At 32.4% G+C, this 21,273-nt stretch overlaps 4 protein-coding genes across 9 annotated transcripts; 2 read left to right on the top strand and 2 right to left on the bottom strand.

Moving 5' to 3' along the window:
• Positions 1-268: 268 nt before the first annotated feature.
• Positions 269-875, bottom strand: LOC146941379 (uncharacterized). Its single transcript, XM_085749947.1, has 2 exons — positions 633-875; positions 269-547 (listed from the first exon to the last, which is right to left on the bottom strand). Exons 1-2 carry the CDS (start codon positions 873-875, stop codon positions 269-271), a joined length of 522 nt encoding a protein of 173 aa, XP_085606073.1.
• Positions 876-1,826: 951 nt separating this feature from the next.
• Positions 1,827-5,195, top strand: LOC146941378 (uncharacterized). 5 transcript variants are annotated; one of them, XM_085755145.1, is made up of 6 exons: positions 1,827-1,988; positions 3,053-3,152; positions 3,758-3,822; positions 4,559-4,631; positions 4,714-4,769; positions 4,955-5,195. In XM_085755145.1, the coding sequence occupies exons 3-6, from the start codon at positions 3,779-3,781 to the stop codon at positions 5,067-5,069; spliced, it is 288 nt and encodes a 95-aa protein (XP_085611271.1). In that variant the 5' UTR covers positions 1,827-1,988; positions 3,053-3,152; positions 3,758-3,778; the 3' UTR covers positions 5,070-5,195. The 5 variants fall into 5 exon arrangements, with proteins under 5 accessions (XP_085611271.1, XP_085611267.1, XP_085611269.1 ...); XM_085755141.1 differs by lacking the exon at positions 3,053-3,152 and having other exon boundaries at positions 1,829-1,988; XM_085755143.1 differs by lacking the exon at positions 3,053-3,152 and having other exon boundaries at positions 1,829-1,988; positions 3,749-3,822.
• Positions 5,196-7,683: 2,488 nt separating this feature from the next.
• On the top strand, positions 7,684-10,662 carry LOC146941377 (protein yippee-like At4g27745). Of its 2 annotated transcripts, XM_085755148.1 has the most exons (3): positions 7,684-7,837; positions 8,198-8,372; positions 10,203-10,662. In XM_085755148.1, the coding sequence occupies exons 2-3, from the start codon at positions 8,280-8,282 to the stop codon at positions 10,428-10,430; spliced, it is 321 nt and encodes a 106-aa protein (XP_085611274.1). In that variant the 5' UTR covers positions 7,684-7,837; positions 8,198-8,279; the 3' UTR covers positions 10,431-10,662. The 2 variants fall into 2 exon arrangements, with proteins under 2 accessions (XP_085611274.1, XP_085611273.1); XM_085755147.1 differs by lacking the exon at positions 7,684-7,837 and having other exon boundaries at positions 8,026-8,372.
• Positions 10,663-18,464: 7,802 nt separating this feature from the next.
• Positions 18,465-20,240, bottom strand: LOC146941376 (dof zinc finger protein DOF2.5-like). Its single transcript, XM_085755140.1, has 2 exons — positions 20,065-20,240; positions 18,465-19,647 (listed from the first exon to the last, which is right to left on the bottom strand). The coding sequence occupies exons 1-2, from the start codon at positions 20,086-20,088 to the stop codon at positions 18,748-18,750; spliced, it is 924 nt and encodes a 307-aa protein (XP_085611266.1). The 5' UTR covers positions 20,089-20,240; the 3' UTR covers positions 18,465-18,747.
• Positions 20,241-21,273: the final 1,033 nt, after the last annotated feature.

Raw genomic sequence — 21,273 nt, 5'->3', positions numbered from 1 at the left:
CACAATGAACACTATCTGTTAAGGCTTATGCAGAGTCGTATATGAATAGCACAATGAACACAATTAACACAATGCAACTTTTTCATTCAATTAACCATGGAGGTACATTAAAGTTCTTACACATAAGTACTTATAAATAAACATACTTAAACATCAACGTACTAAAACATCAAATTACAAACAAACTAAGATAACTTCTTATCAACCTAGATTAAGCTAACTTCTTATCAACCTAAAGAAAGCCAACACACTTAACCCTAACAACCACCTAAAATTTTTGAAACCATACAAAGAAAACCCAGCTAATGATCATGATCAATGACATCCATTTAACCTTCTTATTCATGGCAACATATTTTGTCTTCCATTTCGCAATTTCATTCGACTCCAATGCCTTCATGACTTCATCAATGTTTTCACATTTGCTGCAAACTTGATTTTCCCTTCGATCCATTGACCTATCTATTGCAGGTGTAACTTCAATCATTGCTGTAACACCAGGTATAATATCATCATCCCAGATGTACAAGTTGCAGGTATGCATAGTCTGTTGAATAAATCCAGTGCACAATTAATCAAACAAACAGGACAGCAATACATTATTAATTCACATGATTTGTGCATAAACTCACCTTGCTGTTCCAGTTACGACACCTCCAAAACATCCGACCTCGATTCGCGTAAGTGTTGGCAATGTAAGCCTTCATTGGTAAAGTGCAGCCACAAGCTGGTAGCATAACTGGTAACGAATCAATCTCATCTTCCGACATACGGCTGCGACGACGACGACCTTGACTGTGACTTGCTCCATTCCTTGAAATCGAATACGACTGTGACCCTCTACTTCCTGAATACCCACCTCTGCTACTTGACATTTCTGGGTCGATGAAAAGTCTGAAGAACAAGGTCGATTAGCAAGAACAGAATGAACAAGACAGGGCAGGGCGATTGAAGGTAGATTGACGGGAGAAATGGAACGGCGATTGAAGGAAAGGATGAAGATCGATGGAACAATGGAGAAGAAAAGGGGGAATGAAAAACCCTAGAATTTTCCCACCAATTCTTCAATTATATATATATATATATATATATATATATATATATATATTTCAATTAAAAAAATTATTTGTTTTAATTTTATTAAGTAAATATGTTTTTAGTTTTTAAAAAATTGATTAATTGATTAAATATGTTTTAATTTAACACATGGCAGCCACATGTGCAAAAGTGAACGGTCAGCAAGTGACAAGTAGGCAAAAATCTGACACATAGGCAAGAAAGTGGGGCCAAGGACCTTTTTAAAAAACAAAAAATTTTGCAGGGACTGATTTCAAAATTTTTTTTTACCAGGGACCAAAACCCAAATTAGCTATATTTGCAGGGACCAAAAGCATATTTTAGCCTTAAACTAAAATGTTTTGAAATTTCATGATCTAATTGAAAGGATTTGGTTTTACCTAACTAAAATTCAAATCAACCCTACTTACATGGACAATTTGCAAGCTTAAACAACAACAACAACCAAGCCTTATCTCACTAAGCGGGGTCGACTACATGGATCAAATGACGCCATAATGTTATATCAAAAACCATATTTGGATCCAACTAATTTAATGGTTTTCTTAGGTCTTCCTCTATCTCTTTTAACTTGACTTTCCTCCATTTGATCTATTCTTCTAACAACGGCATCTACGGGTCTTCTCTCTACATGTCCAAACCATCCAAGCCTATTTTCTACCAACTTTTCAATTATAGGTGTTACCCCCACTCTCTCATCACCAATGGTGTCATTCCTAATCCTGTATAGTCTTATCACTCATCCAACCAATCTTTTTCTCTCTCGGTTCTTTTTTGTCATTTGGGAGCGCCAACAACAACGAGTACAAGGTGAGGGATAAGCCACCATTTCCGCTATTCACTTCACGGCTGAGGACAAAACAAGAAAGGCAACCGTTGCAACCGTATCTATCACCGCCGCCGTTCACCTGGTGAGTTTGATATTTCATATTCCTTCCACTATTCTATGTTTACCAAGTTCTGGGCCTTCGATAGCTCGCGGTTTCACTTGTGTACGTGTTATATTATATCAATTTAAGCGTAAAGATAGTTTCACATCTGCATTAATTTGACAACCGAGTATGATATATCTAATGAGAGGACCATTTTTGTGTTAGAATAAAAACATTTAGTTGGTCCTTATTCCTTAAAGTTATATAAGAAGTGCTTGTTAACAGGAAGAGGGAGTATTCGGTCAATAAATAATGTTTGGTCTTAGAGAAGGAAGATGGTATTTTTGAAGTTTGAAGTCACTATTTTGTTCAAGGAACAAACTTTTCCTCTGGCAGAGTATTTTCCCCTTTTCTGTCTCTGCTTCCATTGCCATCATGCCGTGTTCTTCTGTGATCTGATGAATGGAGAGTGAGCGGCTTTATGTTGCATTAGTGTGTGACTGTGTTCTAACTAGGATGCATGCCTATGCAGACCAATATTGATAAATTATACTTTTGGAAATACAAGTGAATGAAAACATGGAATCCTTAATCTTGAAAAAATGAGAACATACGATCTTGAGAGTTAAGAAAAACTCTTATTCTAGATTGATTGTCTAGATTTCAATGTCCATTTGAGAAACTTGAAGTCAATCTTTGCAATCTTGCACACACTCCGACTCTCAGATAACTTTGGGTCTAGCATATACCAAGAGTTTTCCCAACAGTTTAAGGAGTGTCTGAATAAACATTTTTTTTTAATAAGCGTTTGAATAAACTATTCATTTAAATATTTAATAAGTATTTGCATTTGTATACGAAGATTGGATAGCTATTTGTGTTCTCAACATTTGCTTTCACTATAATAAAATAGAATTGGGTATACTCTGTCTAGTTAAGTTGTTACCATAAGGTATCTCAAGGAACTTATCAAAATAAGTTGAAGATGATTTATTGGATTTTCATAAGATATTTTTGTAAGCTTTACTAATACTTACAGAAGTACTAATTATGTTATGAGATACAATTAAAAAAACTCTTAAAGAAACTCTTGCTCTCTTTAGATGTGATCCTTATGGAGATGTAGGGATAATAACATGCAAACTGCAATGCTACTTTCCATCGCTGGAGATGTTAAATAAGAATGGTGGAGACGTATAAAAGGTACTTGCAAGTTACAGGGCAGTTTTTAGCTTAAATTGGTAAAGAGACTGAGTACCAAAATGTTGAGCAGTGATTATCATACTTGAGGTCATGTGCCTGTAATTATAGGGATATTGTGTTTTATAATAGGGACTTGTTTGCCACCTGACTGGGTTGTTTAATATTTGTTTCCTTTTACGAGTCTCACTCTACTTCATAAGGTTTGTTCGACTATTTGAGTGATGAGACATCCATGATTCCGTTACCTTTTTTACTTGCTAGCATGTTAGGCTGTAGTTGTCAGTTGTCACCAACCATGACTCTGAATAATGATTTGCATTCACTGAAGTGATCACACTCATAAACACATAAGAGCTTCTCATAGCATAAACGCTGTCATATTGGACTATCCAAAAATTAAGGTTTTTTGTAAGGTGGGTCAATCAGCTCAATCCACTCTAATCCATAAGAGCTGAGTTGGATCCATTTTAATTTGATTGTACAGTGTTTCCATTTTCTTCGCAGAAACCCTAAAAAACATCCTCGTATTGGGTTACCATACTACATTGTCCTAGAACTATTCCAATTTGAGCTTCTCTCACATTGGTTGCTTGAAGTTACTGCAGAGTTAGCTTTTTGGATCACACATGGATGCCACACCAGACGCCCAATCTCAATGGGATTTTAGCTGGTTACTCTCTTTTTCTTTCTCTCAATTTTATAATTCTTCAATGAAGTTTTTTATTATCTTTTTGTTGCCCATGCTTTTTAGTCTCAACTTTGTTGAAGTGTAGCAACATGTACTCGAGGATATCTGTTTCAAATACTAATGGTGTTGATACTGATGTTTTAAAAAACACTCCATGAGTTTTGTGTATGTTAATCACATCATTGATGACAGTGTTTTAGTGACGGGCACTTTATAAAATGGTGTCATCTCCATATTAAGTTAAACTTTAACTACAATCAAATCTTATTCTACTTGGGTTATAAACTTATACTACAATGGACTGCTAAGAGTAGTTTTGAATTTCCTCGGGTGCTTGATATTTCCCTATTTTTTTCTGTTTTTCAATGCACGACTTCGTTTTGTATCCTACTAGTTCTTGGACTTTGAAACGAAAATTGTAGAATTTAGAACTTTGTAACTGTTTTTTATGGCTGATAGGGAAAATAAAAATCTTAATTTTGTAATTCATCAGTTAAATTTGTAAGGTTAAAGAATTAACATTTTCTTATTATTTTAAGAATCATGTATATCTAGTAAGCATTAACAATATATGTAATACATTTATGGGAAGATTTTCATAACTATATAAACATTCACTGCAACAAAAGATTGCTACTTAAAGTGTGTGATTTTGTGTACTGAAATTATTTAGTACTTTCGACAATTGTTATTAATAAAGATGGAATGACAATTGCAGTGACCTGGAAGTAGATTTTGGATCCGAAGAGAATGCTTCTATTGTGTATGCTACCTTAATGGTTGACAAGGAGGTGAGTGTTTGAAGATACAACTTTCTGATTCTTTAGCAGTAATTTCTCAACTAGTTTTTCATCATTTCTATGTCTTCTGCAGTTGCAACCTGATAAAGTAAAACGACTCATGACAGTTTCTAATGGAAAGCTATCAGTGTGAGTATTTCATCATTTCCTGCAATGCAATGAATGTTATTTTCTGTTACTCCTTGATTTTTGTCCGTCTTTTATCCGAAAAGGTTATTATATTGCTGTCATTGGTCAATTTAGCTTTAAGAGCATATTACTGAATGTGTAATCTTGCTTAATTCTTCCTCTCCCTTTGACATCCTTCTCTTTAGGCACTTTGAGGCAACAGAAGCCAGATTTCTTCGTGCATCATTCAGTGCTTTTGTAGACGTCCTTACACTAGCAACCAAAACAATTGAAGAATTTGGTCAAGGAATGGAGTTGTGAGATTTGCTTCTCTCTTAGACTGTTGCATTATTTGAGTGTGTACTCTTCAGATGTTCAAATGTACCATTACTTTTTGCATGATTATAAAGACGACCTTTTTTTATACATGATGGATGGTTTAAGCTATTATGTGTGTTAGATTTTTCAGTATGGAATGTTTTACCCGCTTGGCCACTATTGTTTACCATCTAATTTTAACGATGGATGCTAATTGCTGTCAAAGATGATCGCTGAGGGTTATTTTCTAATAGAAGCATCAGTTTTGTACAAGCTCACTAGCACCTTTTTCTCCAATTTCACCTCCTTTTGTTTTGTTGAATTCACATCATCTCTCTTCTCACTTTTTTTCCTCTTGTTTTTGGTGATGAAATAATTTTTATTTTATTTTTCTATCAAACATACTCCAAGTGAGAACTCATTCAATTTGATTTTACTCTCGATGTTTCAACATTTGAATGAAAGTTATTTTATCGTTAAAAAAAGGGTTAATTATGTTTCTAGTCCCTATAGAATAGCGACTTGTAAGTTTAGTTCTTACTTAATTTTAATAGCATTTTTAGTCCCTATAAAAAAAATTTACTTATAATTTTAGTCCCTGCTAAAACAAAGTTTGATTAATTATCCTTAAACTCTTAAATTTTTGAACGATTTTTTTGAGACAAGATTAGAACACTATGAAAGGTTCGTTTACTAAAATTTAGAATTTTCTGACATGAAATGAATTAAATATGAATTTTTTAAAACGACAAAAGTTAAAGATAAAAAGTAATAAAATCTGGATGTAGAAATCAAATTTTGCGATAATTTTTTGCGGAGGAACTTTTAGTAATGTTCTAAACATGTCTGCAAAAAATTGTTCAAAAATTTAAGAGTTTAAGCATAAATTAAACAAATTTGAATTGAGTAGGGACTAATACTCAGTGCAGAAAAACAAAATTAGGGACTAAAAATGCTATTAAAATTAAGTAAGGACTAAACTTACAAGGTCGCTATTTTATAGGGACTAGAAACATAATTAACCCTTAAAAAAAAGAAGTGAAATTGGAGAGAAACATAGGTGAAGTGATTAAATGTATTAACTTATTGTACAAACAATTTTCAAAAACTAATTAATGTTTTCATTTCTCGGTTGGAATAGTTAGATTTTACTTATCTTTGGACGGAACTCTCGGTTATCAAGACCATCTGTTGGAGGGTGATTTTAGTTTGGACCACCTAAAGTATTGGTCTAAGTTGGACCACTTTTTTTTAACATTAGATTTGACCATCCCACCATATCTTATTATGGTTCACCCACACAAAATACAAGCCATCAACCCTTTCTCTCTCATAGTCTCATTGCAAACACTCTTTCTTTCATCTCTTCATGCTCTCTATAGTGTTCCTCACAGTATGTTTTTCTTTCACCAACCATTGTAAAATTAAATGTGTAATGGTATAACTTAGAGGATTTAGCACTTAATTAAAAGTGTAAAATCTAATTGTGAGAGGAAACACTCAAGTAATCTAATTAGATGTAAAATCTCCTTGATTCATTGTTAATTAATAATTTGTTTCTTTTGGTTCATCAACAACAACAAATTTGATTTTTGTTATGGGTAATGCAGGAAGACATATAATCTAAAAAGAAAAGGAAAATATTGAAGTATAAACATCCATTTTAGACATCCTTGCCATTGTTTGATCTCTAGAAACATAAGCTAGTCAATGTAATGATTCTCAAGCTAGCAATGAACTGGAAATTTCTGAAATTTAATCCAATATATTGATTCCTTTCTGTTACACCACAAAGCTAAATAAGAAGAAGGAACAAAAAGAAATCGATTGCATTTTTTGAACCATTGTTGAGGAAAGGAAAAAAAAACACAATTGTTGAAGAAGCTCAAAGAAGAGAGAATAATGGAAAAGTGAGGAGTCATTTTTAGTTCGGGAGAGAGAGTTGCATTGAGAGAGATGGAGTTAATGAGTTTGATTTGGTGTGGATGGACCATAGCAAGATTTGGTGGTATAATATAATCTAACCATGAAAAAAATGGTCCAAGTTGAATCCATCTAATTGGTGGTGCAAACTAAACGCACCCTTTGTTGGAGAGGCTATGACCAATAAAATATGTATAACTGTACCAATTGACAATATTTTTGAGATATCCTTTCAAAAAAAATCTTGAGATATATCGATATAGGAGTATTTACGAATGACAAATTGTAAATAAGAACAAAATATTTTAATGTAAGATTGATGAACATGAGATGGAGTAAGATTTTTTTTTTATGAGAAATGGACTTTATAATCTGTGAAGTTCGGTCGTGAGGTAAGGATAATATAACCAAGAATTGTTCGAATCAATTCAAATTCTTTCGTCTTTGGTGAAACTCATTTATCATTTGAGCATATTTGCTTGGATAGAGCGAGGAAATTTTTGTTTTCATTAGAAATAGAAAAAATCAACAGTCAGAGGTGTAATGAAGGTCAGGTTAGAGAGGCAGCGGTGTTCAAAAGCACCGAGATTCCGCCGCTTTCACACCGTTTAATTTAGTTTTGGTTTCACAAATAATAAACCACTCAAACACGCGCGTAGTGATATTCGCGTTGGAGCGTGTGTAGTGTACTAATTTCCATAACAATTTTTTAATCACCTACTTACTCAAAAGTAATTATGCCCAAAATAGTAAAGTTGATCCCCTTCACCTACCTAACGATTTGTTACTAGTTCCACACTCAAAAGTTCAACTATTACTGAACAGAGCCAGGTAACGCTCAGACTCAGGTGAGTGAGTCACGTAACATCACATTCATAGATTTGCAATCCTAATTACCGTAAACAAACAGCTAATCAAAGTCATGTTTTCACGGCTGAGATCAGATTAAATCGTCCTAAATGATCTAGTATCTATTATCTATATCTAAAATCAAATTGGATTTATTTAATTGTTTATCAAATTGCATTTATTTTAACTTTTTGTTTTTGCAGTTACAATACAAAAGTTAATTATAAGCGGCTCTGTCTTTATCCAATGAGATATTTTTATTTTGAGAGAGAATATTCACATTTCACACAACTCATCTTTGCGATGAATTAATTAAGTGTAGCACGCTAACTCTTGTTCTTATCTTCTTCTTATTGCAGACTCACCTTTACGATCGAATTGGTCACTCACGTTATCTCCATATCTGAAATATATAGTTAGTTACCAAATAATTAATTAATTATGGCGGAATTTATAGTGCCTCGCTTGTACTGCTGCTGTAATTGCAGAAACCATGTTTCACTTCATGATGATATTATTTCCAAGGCTTTTCAGGTAACCCAATTATTTCCATTTTTTTTTTTTTTGTTAAGGATCATCGTCTACAATGAATTTCAGGCTATTTTTGAATTTATCACCTATTGTATGTCATTGCTGATTAATTTCTCTTGCACTATAGGTCCAAGTTTGATTTTAAAAATTACATGATGAAAGAATAAGTAAAATTCCTAACTTCTAATCAATTGCGAGTTTTCCAGATTATCATATATCAGATGGTTTCTGTTTGTGGTACTAGGGTCATATCTTGCAACATAATATCATCATGCATATCTTGTATTTAGGGATTGGTAGAATATGTTTTGTTTGTAAATAGAATTTTTAAGGCAACTATATTTAGAATGAATGCACGGACTGTACAAGCCGTACAAGTACACATGTCAGTTATCACAGTAGCAATTTAGGTTGTTAATGCTGAGAACATGTTTGCTATCTATTGTTTGTCTGCAGAGAAAGTGACGGTCACTATAGATGTTGTTTGCAGTGACCGTCACTGTGATTTTAGAGGCATTGATTGTTATTGTATCTGTAAAGTTGCTTTTGGTTGAAAAACGGCATTTTAAATGTGCTGGGACGACAGTGACACAATTAAACATATGGGATATGTTGAGAAGGTGATTAAGATTTTCGACCTTGTTAGGATGTAGAGTTAATTTGTTAGGATATGGGTTATGAAGGAGTTTTAATTGATTAGCTTGTGAGTATCTCATATGAATAGGAGAATCAAAAGGGTACAGAGGGGATATTCATATTTGTAAACAATTTAGTAAAGAAAAATGCTAAAGTGCATGAGATAAAATTTCGTGTTATTCCTGCGAATGAGTTATAACTTGCATAGCGGTCAGATTTCCTTCAAATTGCCATTTTATCCAAAACGCCAAACTTATTTCATAATATTACGTCATCACCTCTCCCTTGTGTTGTAACTCATCCCTCGTATTAACTCATGCCATTGTAATTAAACCAAGTACCGTGTATGTGAAACTTGTTGTAGCAACAAAAGGTCAACTACCGCAAACAAATGACCGAGCTTAGTTGGTTAATGAGCACCACCAATGATGAATCTTTCGCGAGAATCTGAATTTGACTTCTGGGTGGAACAATTCTTGACCAGACTTTATTTAGCTCGCAACCAAACTCCGGAATACTAGCGCCCCTCTCCCCTAAGAACCGAAGGGTTAACACAAAAAAAAAAAAAAAAAATCCAACTACTATTGTAAACCTGTCCCTCTCTATATAAACTATAGTATTCAAGACCAATCTGTAGTGCATCCCTCATGTTTAACCCCTAATTGAATATGCAGTCTGTTTTCAATCAGATCTACCTCATTTGAAATTGCAATTGAAGGCACTGAGCGAGATATATTGTGTATTAAATAACATGTTCATGCAATCCACGCGCAACTCTTGCGGTCATATAGCAATACTCTTTAGTAAATAAAGCAATGGCTCTGTTATAAAAGGGGGAAATATTGGGTAAGAGTTTTCTCTCATTCTTTCCTGTTTTATTAGTAAAAGTAATTTTTGTATTCCGTACAATTTCTAGGTTCATAACAGACCTTTAGCATTTCTTTTTTTGTTTTGTTTGTTTCTTAAATAGAAAATGGTTTTTGACATAACAGCCAAATATCACAAAGATTGGCAGCATTTCAATCGATACTGAATGTTTGATAGGCATAAACATTCCAAATGGATAGTTGTTTTCTCCAACTAAATTCTTCTTTTGATGTTACTCTTGATACTTGCATTCTAGTTTTATGATTTTGTCTTATACAAAAGCTTGCCTTGATCATTTACTGATATTGTTTTCATTAATTTTGTAACCAGGGAAGAAATGGCCGAGCCTTTCTGTTTTCCCATGCAATGAATGTTGTCACTGGGCCAAAAGAAGACAGGCATCTCTTGACTGGCCTCCACACTGTTGCCGATGTTTACTGTGGTGATTGTCGTGAAGTGCTGGGTTGGAAGTACGAAAGAGCGTATGAGGCGTCCCAGAAGTACAAGGAAGGAAAATTCATTCTTGAAAAGTCAAAAATTGTTATGGAGAACTGGTAGCATTCCCTTCTGCAGCTTTGTTCCCCAATCCATTCATTTTATTTATGATGTAGATTTATTCATGCTTTGGGATGTGCACAATGTACAGGAAGTACTCATCTTTACCTATTTTGGATTTGTCATTGCTTATCCAATTTCATTATATTTCCTCATGTTGTGACTAGAAGTGATATTGTAATATAAACCGTTCATTCCTTGTCAATAAAATCATGTAGTCATTTTCTGGTCTAAAGAACAATATCTGATCTAAACCATACCAATTTATGGATATCTCTTTTGGAAGATGAACCTTGCTGACATGAAAAGTTCTGCTTCAGCTTCACTTATGGATTATGTTGGCAGAGCTTCAATATTTGGAATTTTGGCTTTGGATGCTCCCATTCCATCATGAATGGTGGGTGATTTAGATGTTTGGCTTTCTGTTCTCAACAAGCATAAGCTGCTCATAAATTACAGCATATTTTTGTAGCAGAAGCCTAGATTGTCAGGTAATTTTTTTTTCCCATTTCCCTAGTACATTCGTCGAGTTCTCTTGACCATTTAGGAGGTTCCAATCTAGGACTAAAAGATTCAGTTAATTGGAGGGGAAGAGAAGTGGAAGAAAATGTTTTTTTTTTTTAAGCTAAACTACCCACCTAAATTAGCACGGGGGAGAATCGAACTTAAGACCTTGCGGAAAAAATTGATTTAATTGAAAAAAAATCATTCAGTTTTGACAGAGACAACATAAGGAAATAGAATAAGGCAAACCTACTTTTGATCTAACTTGACTTGGGTTTAGTTTGAAAGAAGGGAGATAATTTATTTTAAGTATGCATTTTGTTGGTTCACAATGGTCAATGGGTAATTGCAAAAAAAATTAATAAAAAACTTATAAAATTAATGTTATATTTAATATTAGAATATTGAAGATGTGTTAAAAATGTTTTAGACATGTCTTTTTTCCATCTAAATTCTTCCAATTTTTGAGTGGAGTCACAAAATGAATGAAGAGGGATTTTGCTTTTTTCCCTTTCAATTATTCCAAACCAAATAAGTATTTCTCATAAGGATACACTTGGATGGATCGGTTTTCATATTACCCAAACCAAACAAATTTTATCGATTTAAGATTTTGGATTGGGTTGAAACATATTGCTTTTTTGTTAATTAATCTCTGAACTAAACTAATTCAATGATCAGCGAGTTGGTTTGGATTGTTTCATTCGGATTTATGGATTACAAAACACTTTTAATTTGTATAATTTGTGGTGTTTGGGGTTCGAACCCCTGACCTTGTATATATTATATATTGTATTTATCAGCTGAGTTAAGTTCACGGGTACAATTAAAAAACATTTAGTCACACACACTTTAGGACTGAAATTTTAGCAAAATATATAAAATTGAAAGTAGAAAAATTAATTGTTAAAAAAAAAGCCTCACCATAATAAACACGGGGCATACAAATCATAATAGTAAGTCCATTATATGTTGGAAACTAGTGTACAATCCTCTGCATTGCAATGGGTAAAAATGTAACTAGAGCCTCTGCATTGGAATGGGTAAAAAATGTAACTATAACAATTAAAAAATAATAATTTGATTTAAATAAAATTGAGTATAAGTTTGCATAAATATAAATATTATCGTTGTGTTCACATAAATATAAATATTATCGTTGTGTTCAAGTTGTAAAGCATAATACTTAGAATAAGAAAAAGGTTGTAAAGCATAACAAAATAAATGATACTCCCTCCGGTCACTATTATAAGCAAAAATCAACCTTTTAGGTTCATTCATTAAATGATGTATTAGGTCAATAATATAGACTAAGTACATCATTTAATGAATGGACCTAAAATGTTGATTTTTGCTTATAATAGTGACCGGAGGGAGTATCTGTGAAGAAAGAAACATATATGTTGCCAAAAGTAATAAAATATACCAAAGAAATATATCTCCGTCGTTTTTTCCTGTGGACCAAAGATATATGAAATGCGTCACTTTGTGTTATGGTATGATCTACAACTTTTACCTCTAAGGTAAAACTACTAAACCTTTTGTTGATGTTACAATTCACATACTTTGTGTTGTTTCTACTCCAGCAGAAGTCATACACTTTTAAGGTTGTCTCAAAGTCTCCAACCTTACAATCCATTCATCCCTCTATTCTTCTAGGAAAACTACATCATCTATAAAAAACATACATCTCGATACTAGTTCTTGAATGTCTTTCATAAGCATATCCAAAAAAAGATATACTTCAAGAACTAATAGTAAGATTAGGAAAATAATTCGCCTGTAGATCACAATACTTCAAATTGAGATAATATTTGAATATCAATAAAAATACATTTCACGTATAATTAAGGAAAATATTTATTGTTAGTTTGTTACCGGAGAAGTGTGTGACAAGAAAGCGCAAGAATCCTAGTTGGCAGCATGTAACACCTTCCAAATAATAACCAAGTACTCTTCTGGTCAGCTATCAAATATCATATTTTATGCATTCTAGACGTGCTAATAGTCCAAAGTGGAGAATGGATCAGTGTACAAAGATTTTTTTTTTAATTACTAGTCAAAACTCAATTCCGTATTTCTTATGAAAAAATTCTAACAGAAATAGTTTCTTAACTGAGTTTTGAAGATTTATTGTAGACAGACAAAGACAAGTGCTTAGACTGTTAATTTGGGAATTGGGATGACAGGCAATCCATTCCCATCATCATGATCATCATCATATATATGATAAAGTTATGCAATTGCTTATGATCAAATATACTATATTATATGACGCAACATCGTGAATTGCCCAACATCCATTAAAACTTCACAAGCATCTTTCATAGAGTTAATTCGGGGAAAAAATGTACGTAATAATTAAACTTTTTTTTATGGATGGTACAGATTAATTCCAACAAGATAATTTATGTAAAGCATCTAGGTACGTAGCCCATTCATTCTTGTGCCTTGACTTAAAAATGTTGCCATTTGTAGCCAAACAAATTGCTTAGAGTCGATTCCAATGGTGCACATTTCTTAACATGATTCCGCTAGAAAAATGAATGATCACCTGCTTACACATAAATGGTCCCGCATCTACATGAATAATTACTCTTTCTGTCCTTAACGTTAGAGCTTGTCTAGTACGTAGAAGCCCTAATGTACGTAAATTTAAAAAGGTCATGATTGGAGAGAAGCTATAGGTTAAAAAAATCCGTCCTCTAGGTTTTCATATCCAATGTCTAAACTCTACATACATCAATTCTCTCCATGCGATTTTGTCATAAGGAATGAGAATTTTTCCTTTGGTAGATGAGTCCGATCCCTATAAATAGATGACTCGTTTTTCGAGAATTTATTCAAGATCTATAGCCGCGGAAATCCAAATGAATAATATTAAGTACACATTATTCTACCAAAAATACACTATACTCCTATTTATTTCAATTGACATGCATGGTGGGTGCATTGTGGAGTGTGGTCTGTGTGGATGTGTGTGTCTATATACACCGGTCACTATTATAAGCAAAAATCTACTTTTTAGGTTCATTCAATAAATGATGTATGTGGTACATTAAATAGACCACATACATCATTTATTGAATGAACCTAAAAAGTGAAATTTTACTTATAATAGTGACCGGAGGGTGTATATATTAGCACAAAAAGAAGGAATTAAATTGTGTTTTGTGTGATTGTATGCGATCATTCACATCTCGATTGTCTGAAATATAACATAAATTGTTTACATTTTAATGTACATTTAATTTTGTTGTTCTAGTTAAAATATCAAGCTTGAAATATGAATGGTTTGATTTTAATTAGAATATCTAGATGTGATCAATTGTATGCGATAGCAAACGAGTTACCGCACACAACCCATGTTTAATAAAAAACCCATGATGCTAAGTTGTAGAAGCTTGATTAAATTATAGATATGTGCATATGCTTAACACGTTACACTAAAGTAAGGTAGAAGCATCAATCCTAAATTGATATTTAAACAAGCTGTATATGTATATAATATGTGATCGATAATTTTTTTTAAATAGTATAATTACGATAAGTATATCTCTACGAAGATGAATTGCAGTGTAGGATATCATTCTTGCACGGTTACCAATAGGAATGTTTGTAGGACCCCTACCCCACTGCAATAGAAGGAGACCAGAGTCAAGCACCAGCTTCTTTGGCTTTCAATATAAGAAAAGGAAAAATAATTGATGGCCATCATGTGGGGGAATATACAAAGTGAAATAATAAATCTTCAAAAAAATAGAGGAAATTGAATGAAACTCAACAACAAAATGGTAATATAGTGAGGTCATGAAAGACATGGGAACCCATCTGAGAGAAAAATTCGGTACATATATTTTTTTTTTTTTTGGGTACAAAATTCGGTACATATTTAAACCCAAAGCGAGATGAAACCTTTTTAAATTTTTTTTCGTTTAACTTTTATTCTCATGTTTTCATTAGATAATAACAAAATCATTCATTAAATTAACGTAATGGATTTCACCATATATTACTTTTTTAAAAAAATATTGGTTACAAGGCTAAAGCAAAGAAAACATCAAACAAAAAGAAAAAGATTACAATGTTAGAAAGTTCTTGTTGCATAACCTGCAAGGATGTCTCTAAACTTAGGTGGAGAAAAAACATGAAATATAGGATACAACGGAGTAAAGGATTCATCCTAAATACTGCAATGAGTGCACAAATTAGACGCGTACATATTACGACGATGCAATAACATGGATAATTTAAGTTAGAGGATGGGGGTTGTATGAGTAGATCACATATTTAATCATTAATTAGGTTGATATCATTAATATGAAAAGACGGGACAAGAGCGGCAAATGGATCGAGAAAAGACCAATTGTTGAACCAAAACGCCAGATCATGCACGCCAGTTAAAGCCATCTATGAGCACATTTTCATATATTTGATAATGGAATTCCAAATTGGAGAACCCATGCTGACAAAATGAGACAGAATTAAGGCACCACACACATATTTGTTTGGAGAGGTGTTAACTCAAAGCTTATCTAAGACTTGAAGCATGTCTCAAACAAGTTTACCAATAAGAAAGACATTGACATCTCTAGTTAGACGAATTCCAAGACCATGCGCACTCTTAGGTCAAACAATCTTATGCCAACCTACCAAGTTGATGTTAGAGGTGTTGAAGTTCTTCCAAATAATTTTTTGAGTTGTTTGGTCAATGTAGTCACGAATGCTTTAAGATATCGAAGTGTTTTACATGAAGTGTTTTACATATAGTAAGCTGAGATGGAAGAGAGCACAAATGAGGCATGAGATATTCAGTATAACATGCTTGTTCGAAAGCTTGTTCTTTCAAGAGGTTAATCGGGTTTGAATTTCCTCGATGATGAAAACGAAATCACTACTTTTGGCCATATCTTTGAGTATGGGAAAACTTAAATACTTGTCCAGAGAGGTGATGTCGAAGATGGAAGACAATAAATTAACTTCTTTTTAGGGGTACCAACATTGAAAAAAACACGAGACTTGACAAAGTTGATCTTCAGACATGAAGCATGATCGACACAATAAAACTAATAACAATAAACCTAATTTTAGACTTCTTGACTTTAACAAATAGGAGGACATTGTCTGCAAACAGACGATGGGATATGTGAGATCTGTTGTAGGAAATACATATTGGTTTCCAAGATTGACTATGACTTGCACCATATATAACAACAAAGATCTCTTTATTATCAATACTTAGAAATCATTTAATAGTAAACTCTTTATACATATAAATGTTATATTCGTAAATAGTCGTTTAAATACAATCTTATTCATGTACTCATTATTGCGGTCAAGACGCCTATTTGATTGATGTTGTTTCAACCAATTAATATTTTATTTTATTTTGCCTAAAACCCAATTCACTCACCCAAGAGCACCTGAATGAGATGATAATAGATCTCTTCTAGTTTAGGCAAAGGTCCTAGGATCGAATGGGAATGCAACAGTGTTACATTACTTAAGGGAGAGATTTGTCGCCCTTTACCGTCATACTTGACTCGAGACATTAGTCTGTGCAGTTGCACGTAAATGATATCCGATTTGCAAAGTTAAAAAGAAATTCATCCATATTTTCTTTGTTCAAGCAACATAAGTTAGGTATCAGTAACAAGAACGAAAAAGATGATGAGCTTCAATTTTCTAAAGTTGTCATCTATCATCAACCATATTTTAGATAATATTTAGATATCGGTCTGCCATAAGATAAAACTAACTATTGTATGTGTTCATGCCAGCCATAAGTTGGTTCTAAATTTTTGGTTGAATTAAAATTTTAATTTATTTTAAAATGATTTTCACTTAAATTTTAATATTATAAAAAGGTTTGTCTGACACATGCAATATTGTATACTTTAAAACAATTAAAAAGAATAGAAGTATTATTACATTCTACTGCAATTTTTTTTTAAAGTTTTTATATTACGACTGTTATTACATTAAGCGTCATGTTAACTTGTGTCCTAGGGGCACAAGTTATTACATTAATTTGTGTTACTGTTCCAATGAACCTAGTTTAGTTAGGTGAACATTAATTAATGAAAGGCTCGTGGATCGTACTTACTGGACAAGTTATGTATATCACTGTCACGTTAACAGATCCCAGTTTGGTTGCTTTGTGAAAACTGAATGGAGGATGGATGGAAGGAAGAAGAGAAGAGAGAAGGACCATGGCGGCACTGTTATAGGATCTGACACTTCTGATCAGTTAGTAAGCAAAGCAAAAAGAAAGGAATGCATAGGGAGACCACTTTCGCTGTAAAGGATTTGACACCCATCATTCCATCTCCACTTTCTTGTCCCAACTCTATAGTATTACTTACTATTATAAAATTATTATATAGGAGTACTCAAAATAATCAATTAAATTAAATACCCTCTTTATAAATTTAAAATTTATTTATAAAAAAAAAATCTTATAGTAGCATTTTATCAGATATTAGATAAGTAATATATTATATGTACATCAATAAAATATGGATTAACTCAAGATATGATTACATGTGCGAATTTTTTTTTTCTACCCTACTTTTTTGCCAAAAATCCAAAAATAAATAGACTTAAAAACATTATTTTTAACACTTTCTATAACATTTTTAAAAAATAAATAAATAAAACATTCTATTACAATCATTTTTAGGTGAATTTTATCCCTTGTTATAAGATCTTCAACAAAATTCACATATTAAAAAAAATATGTTGGAGTGGTGTGTGTTAATTACAAGTTAGGTTATTACAAGAGGCTTAAAATTGTCGTGATTTCAGAAATTATAGCATAACGGAGTTTCCACCCGACATCCAAACATATGTCTAATAATTTTGTCAACAAAATTGTATCAATTTTTACATGTTTATATTGACATCATAAAAGAGAAACAATATATGTCTCTAATGGTACTTTAAATATCAATACTTCTGTAAAGGTATCATTAATGCATGTTAGAAAAACGGTCTTATATTAAAAAAAAAAAAAAAACAGTTGGAAAAAGTCTTATAAACAAGTAACGGAAAAGGGAGAATATATTCTGTATTTTCTGTATTTTTATTTAGATAAATATTACTCCGCAGTTAATCGGTTAAAAGAAGAAGAATTTGTAAGAAAATTAGGAAACTACCACTGAAGTACGTCGTGGGGGACAAATATCTGGTGAGATGAATATTATCACTTGGTGGCTTCTGACAGTGGTAGTAAGTATTGATGGAAATCCTCCTTTCACTTGCTGTAGTAGCAGCAGCAAACCGTGCACCATGATTTTGGTACTAGCTAGTAGCTAGAACCCCAAGAACAATAGTAAGAGTAACAATAATATTGTCATAGGAAAACTCAACAAATTAGTTATCTCTTTTATAGCTAGGTTATATATAAGCTTGGAATAACACTGATAATTTATAACCTAAAATAAAACGAAAGGTAGCTTTTCAAGATGCTGCAGCAGCCACATTAATCTTCTGGATCAAAACAAGATAGTTATAGAAGAAATAAAGCAAAAATTAAATAAGAAAAAAACACCAAATTAAAATAGATTAAAAAAACAAAACAACATCCATCCATAAATAATAATAACCTATGTACCCTATTTTGTTAGTGGTTCTGATCATGATCACTCCAAATTTCAAACTTCCACTCCCCCACATTACCAAAAGATAAAGATGAGAAAAAAAAAAGTAAAAATAAAAATAAAATAAAATAAAATTAAAAGGATCTAAACTAAATTAAAAGCACCAACCCCTTGTTTATCACTTTCTTCACTTTTTTCTTCTTCTTATCCATTATCTACCATGATCCTCCACCGAACATTCCATTCCAATAACCAGTAGAATCACCTTGAGTTCTATTTTGCTGATGTTCAAACTCACCACTATTTGGAATTTGTTGCTGCTGCTTATTATTCAACTGATGATCATCTACAACAGGAAACAACATCCTTGCACCACCACCACCACCACCACCACCAGCAGAACCCTCTTGATTATTAATCCCTTGCAAGCCACCATAACCATTCTCAAACCCTTCTAAACCAAAATTAACCCCAAGCTTAAAATCTTGCAAAGCAAAACCACTTGAATTATACATTGCACTAGACTCAGACAAAGTCATAGGCATAAAAGAATTCAAACCCCTTGATGAAGAAGCAGTTTTCAGAAGCTCCATAGCACTTGTAGTTTTGTCTTGATCAGTTGTGTAAGGAAGCTCAATGAATTTAGATATGGTATTATAATTATCCTCAGTTGTTTGTGGTGGATAAGCTAGGTTAAGATCTTGTCCTTGATGGATCTTAGGGTTTTGAGAAGCAGATTGAGGGAAATTATTTTGTGCTGTAGCAAGATCAGGATTAATGATAATATTTTTTGTTATTGATGATGGAGGTTGTGATTGTGAGATTGAAGGTGATGATGATGAGGTTGATCTTTTGTTTTTTCTTGAACCACCACCTACAGGAACATTTCTTAAAGAACCACCTTCAGTCCAATACCTTCTACAAGTTTTGCAAAAGTACCTTGGTTGTGAGAGGCTATAGTTATTGTAGTAACAGAATTTTGTGTTAGTTGAATTGCACCTTGGACAGTTTAAAGCTTGATCTTTTTGTGGCCTTGCTTTTCTCTCTAACATAGAAGGTGTTGGTTTTGAATTTGAAGTTGATCCATCCATTTGTTTAACCAATCCAATATTCCCCTAAATTTTTCAAAAATAATAAATTAAAAAGTATATAAGAAATAATAAAGGAAACAAACAAGAAGGAAGTTGCTTTTTTACACTTTGAAGAAGAAGTTAGAAATAATACAAACAAATTCATCAACTTTTTCTTGGGAAAAAGAAAGGTGTGGTACTAGTACGTTTAAAAGAAGAAAAAAATAAATGAAAAGGATCTAAAAAAAGACAAGAACAAAACAAAAACTGAAATTTTTAGTTGAGGATCAGGAAAAGTAGTAAAGGATATAAAGTGAAACTTTCCTTAGAACTAACAATAATCAACATAATTTATGATACATAAAACTTTATTATGGTTAAATCTTATAGTTATAGTATGATAGATTTTTTTTCTTCATGATTATAAGAAGGAAAGAAAACAGAAAAAGGTAAGATGTTTACCTGTGCCCACTGAGCTGTGTCCATAGATTTAAGAAGAAAAATGGAAAAAAGGAAAAGGTGTATGAGTCTTGTTCAGAGAAAGAAAAACACCCACTTTTTTCTAGTTTCTAGAGGAGAGTGAAAAGCAAAGTGCATAAAGCTTTTGAGACTTGGAATTGGAATATAGTAGTAGTGGTAGTGGTTTCATTTCCATTTCATGGTGTATTATTGCGCATGAAGGGGGTGATATAGTCATTTTGAAATAATTCTAATTACTATATGATGTGATGACACGTACTTGAAATTTGTGTACATGACATGAAGCCTACTTGTGTGATAAATAAAGTACAGTAATTTTACATGAGTCAATAATATTCTTCCTTTGGTGTCTTTTTGTAGAAGCTAGCACAGTGGCATTTTAGTCGGTTAAGATCAGAGAAGGAGAAATGCCTTTTTCCACATACTATTCTTTCTCATCAAGTGTTTTGACTAATTACTCATACTTTTTACTTTTTCTTTCAAAAAAAATAATTATATTACTTTCTCTATTTTAGGATATTCATTATTTGTAAAAAAAAGTTCTACACAATTATTGATTTTTTTATGTAAATTAATATCGTCTTCGTGCAGCTGTAATGACAAATTCTTCAAGTTGGATAAAATCGGAATGAAAGACAAAATTGTTGCGTAGAAATTCAAATTGAAAAAGTTTGGTTAACTTGAATGAGATTTTTTTACCATACCAACAAAATAATCTTAAGTACAATTAAGATAATTTATTAGAGAAAAATAGTTATTGTTACTATTTACTACTCTCTCCGTTCCATAATACTTGACACAGTTGACTTTATTACGCACGTCAATGCATAATTTTGAGCTTAAATATCTTGAATAATATATTAGAAAAAATTATGAAAATTTGATATTTTGAAAATACTCATCGAGACAAATCTAACGACATCTTATATTATATTATTTATCTTTGTATATAATAGAAAAATATGGTCAAAATAAGTTAGGTCAAAATTACACATTTTCAAATGGGTGACTCAGGGAGTAATATTATGATTCCAAAGAAAATTAAATGAAGAACTTTTATATGAGAATTATGTACAGAAGATTATCATGTATTAGTTGCACAAGTACTAGCTACTACATCATTCTAGATCAGGTTCTGCAGAGTTCTTCTGTGAAGAGGAATTCAACCGTACGCACGTTAAATTAAAGTTA

The sequence above is a fragment of the Medicago sativa genome, chromosome 3, assembly GCF_051527215.1.
Source record: "Medicago sativa cultivar Bolivia chromosome 3, Bolivia_mono, whole genome shotgun sequence".
Lineage (NCBI taxonomy): Eukaryota > Viridiplantae > Streptophyta > Magnoliopsida > Fabales > Fabaceae > Medicago > Medicago sativa.
The sequence above is the reverse complement of the archived record's forward strand: the minus strand, read 5'-3'. Positions and strand labels throughout refer to the sequence as shown.

Excerpts from the sequence above, each read along its gene's own strand:
- LOC146941378 (XM_085755145.1), top strand. The coding sequence starts at position 3,779 with ATGGATGCCACACCAGACGCCCAATCTCAATGGGATTTTAGCTG. Across the intron at positions 4,632-4,713 it reads CCTTAATGGTTGACAAGGAG|TTGCAACCTGATAAAGTAAA; the intron begins GTGAGTGTTTGA and ends TGTCTTCTGCAG. Across the intron at positions 4,770-4,954 it reads TCTAATGGAAAGCTATCAGT|GCACTTTGAGGCAACAGAAG; the intron begins GTGAGTATTTCA and ends CCTTCTCTTTAG.
- LOC146941377 (XM_085755148.1), top strand. The coding sequence starts at position 8,280 with ATGGCGGAATTTATAGTGCCTCGCTTGTACTGCTGCTGTAATTGCAGA. Across the intron at positions 8,373-10,202 it reads TTATTTCCAAGGCTTTTCAG|GGAAGAAATGGCCGAGCCTT; the intron begins GTAACCCAATTA and ends TTTTGTAACCAG.
- LOC146941376 (XM_085755140.1), bottom strand. The coding sequence starts at position 20,088 with ATGGACACAGCTCAGTGGGCACAG. Across the intron at positions 19,648-20,064 it reads ACACAGCTCAGTGGGCACAG|GGGAATATTGGATTGGTTAA; the intron begins GTAAACATCTTA and ends TGAAAAATTTAG.
- LOC146941379 (XM_085749947.1), bottom strand. The coding sequence starts at position 875 with ATGTCAAGTAGCAGAGGTGGGTATTCAGGAAGTAGAGGGTCACAGTCG. Across the intron at positions 548-632 it reads GTCGTAACTGGAACAGCAAG|ACTATGCATACCTGCAACTT; the intron begins GTGAGTTTATGC and ends TTTATTCAACAG.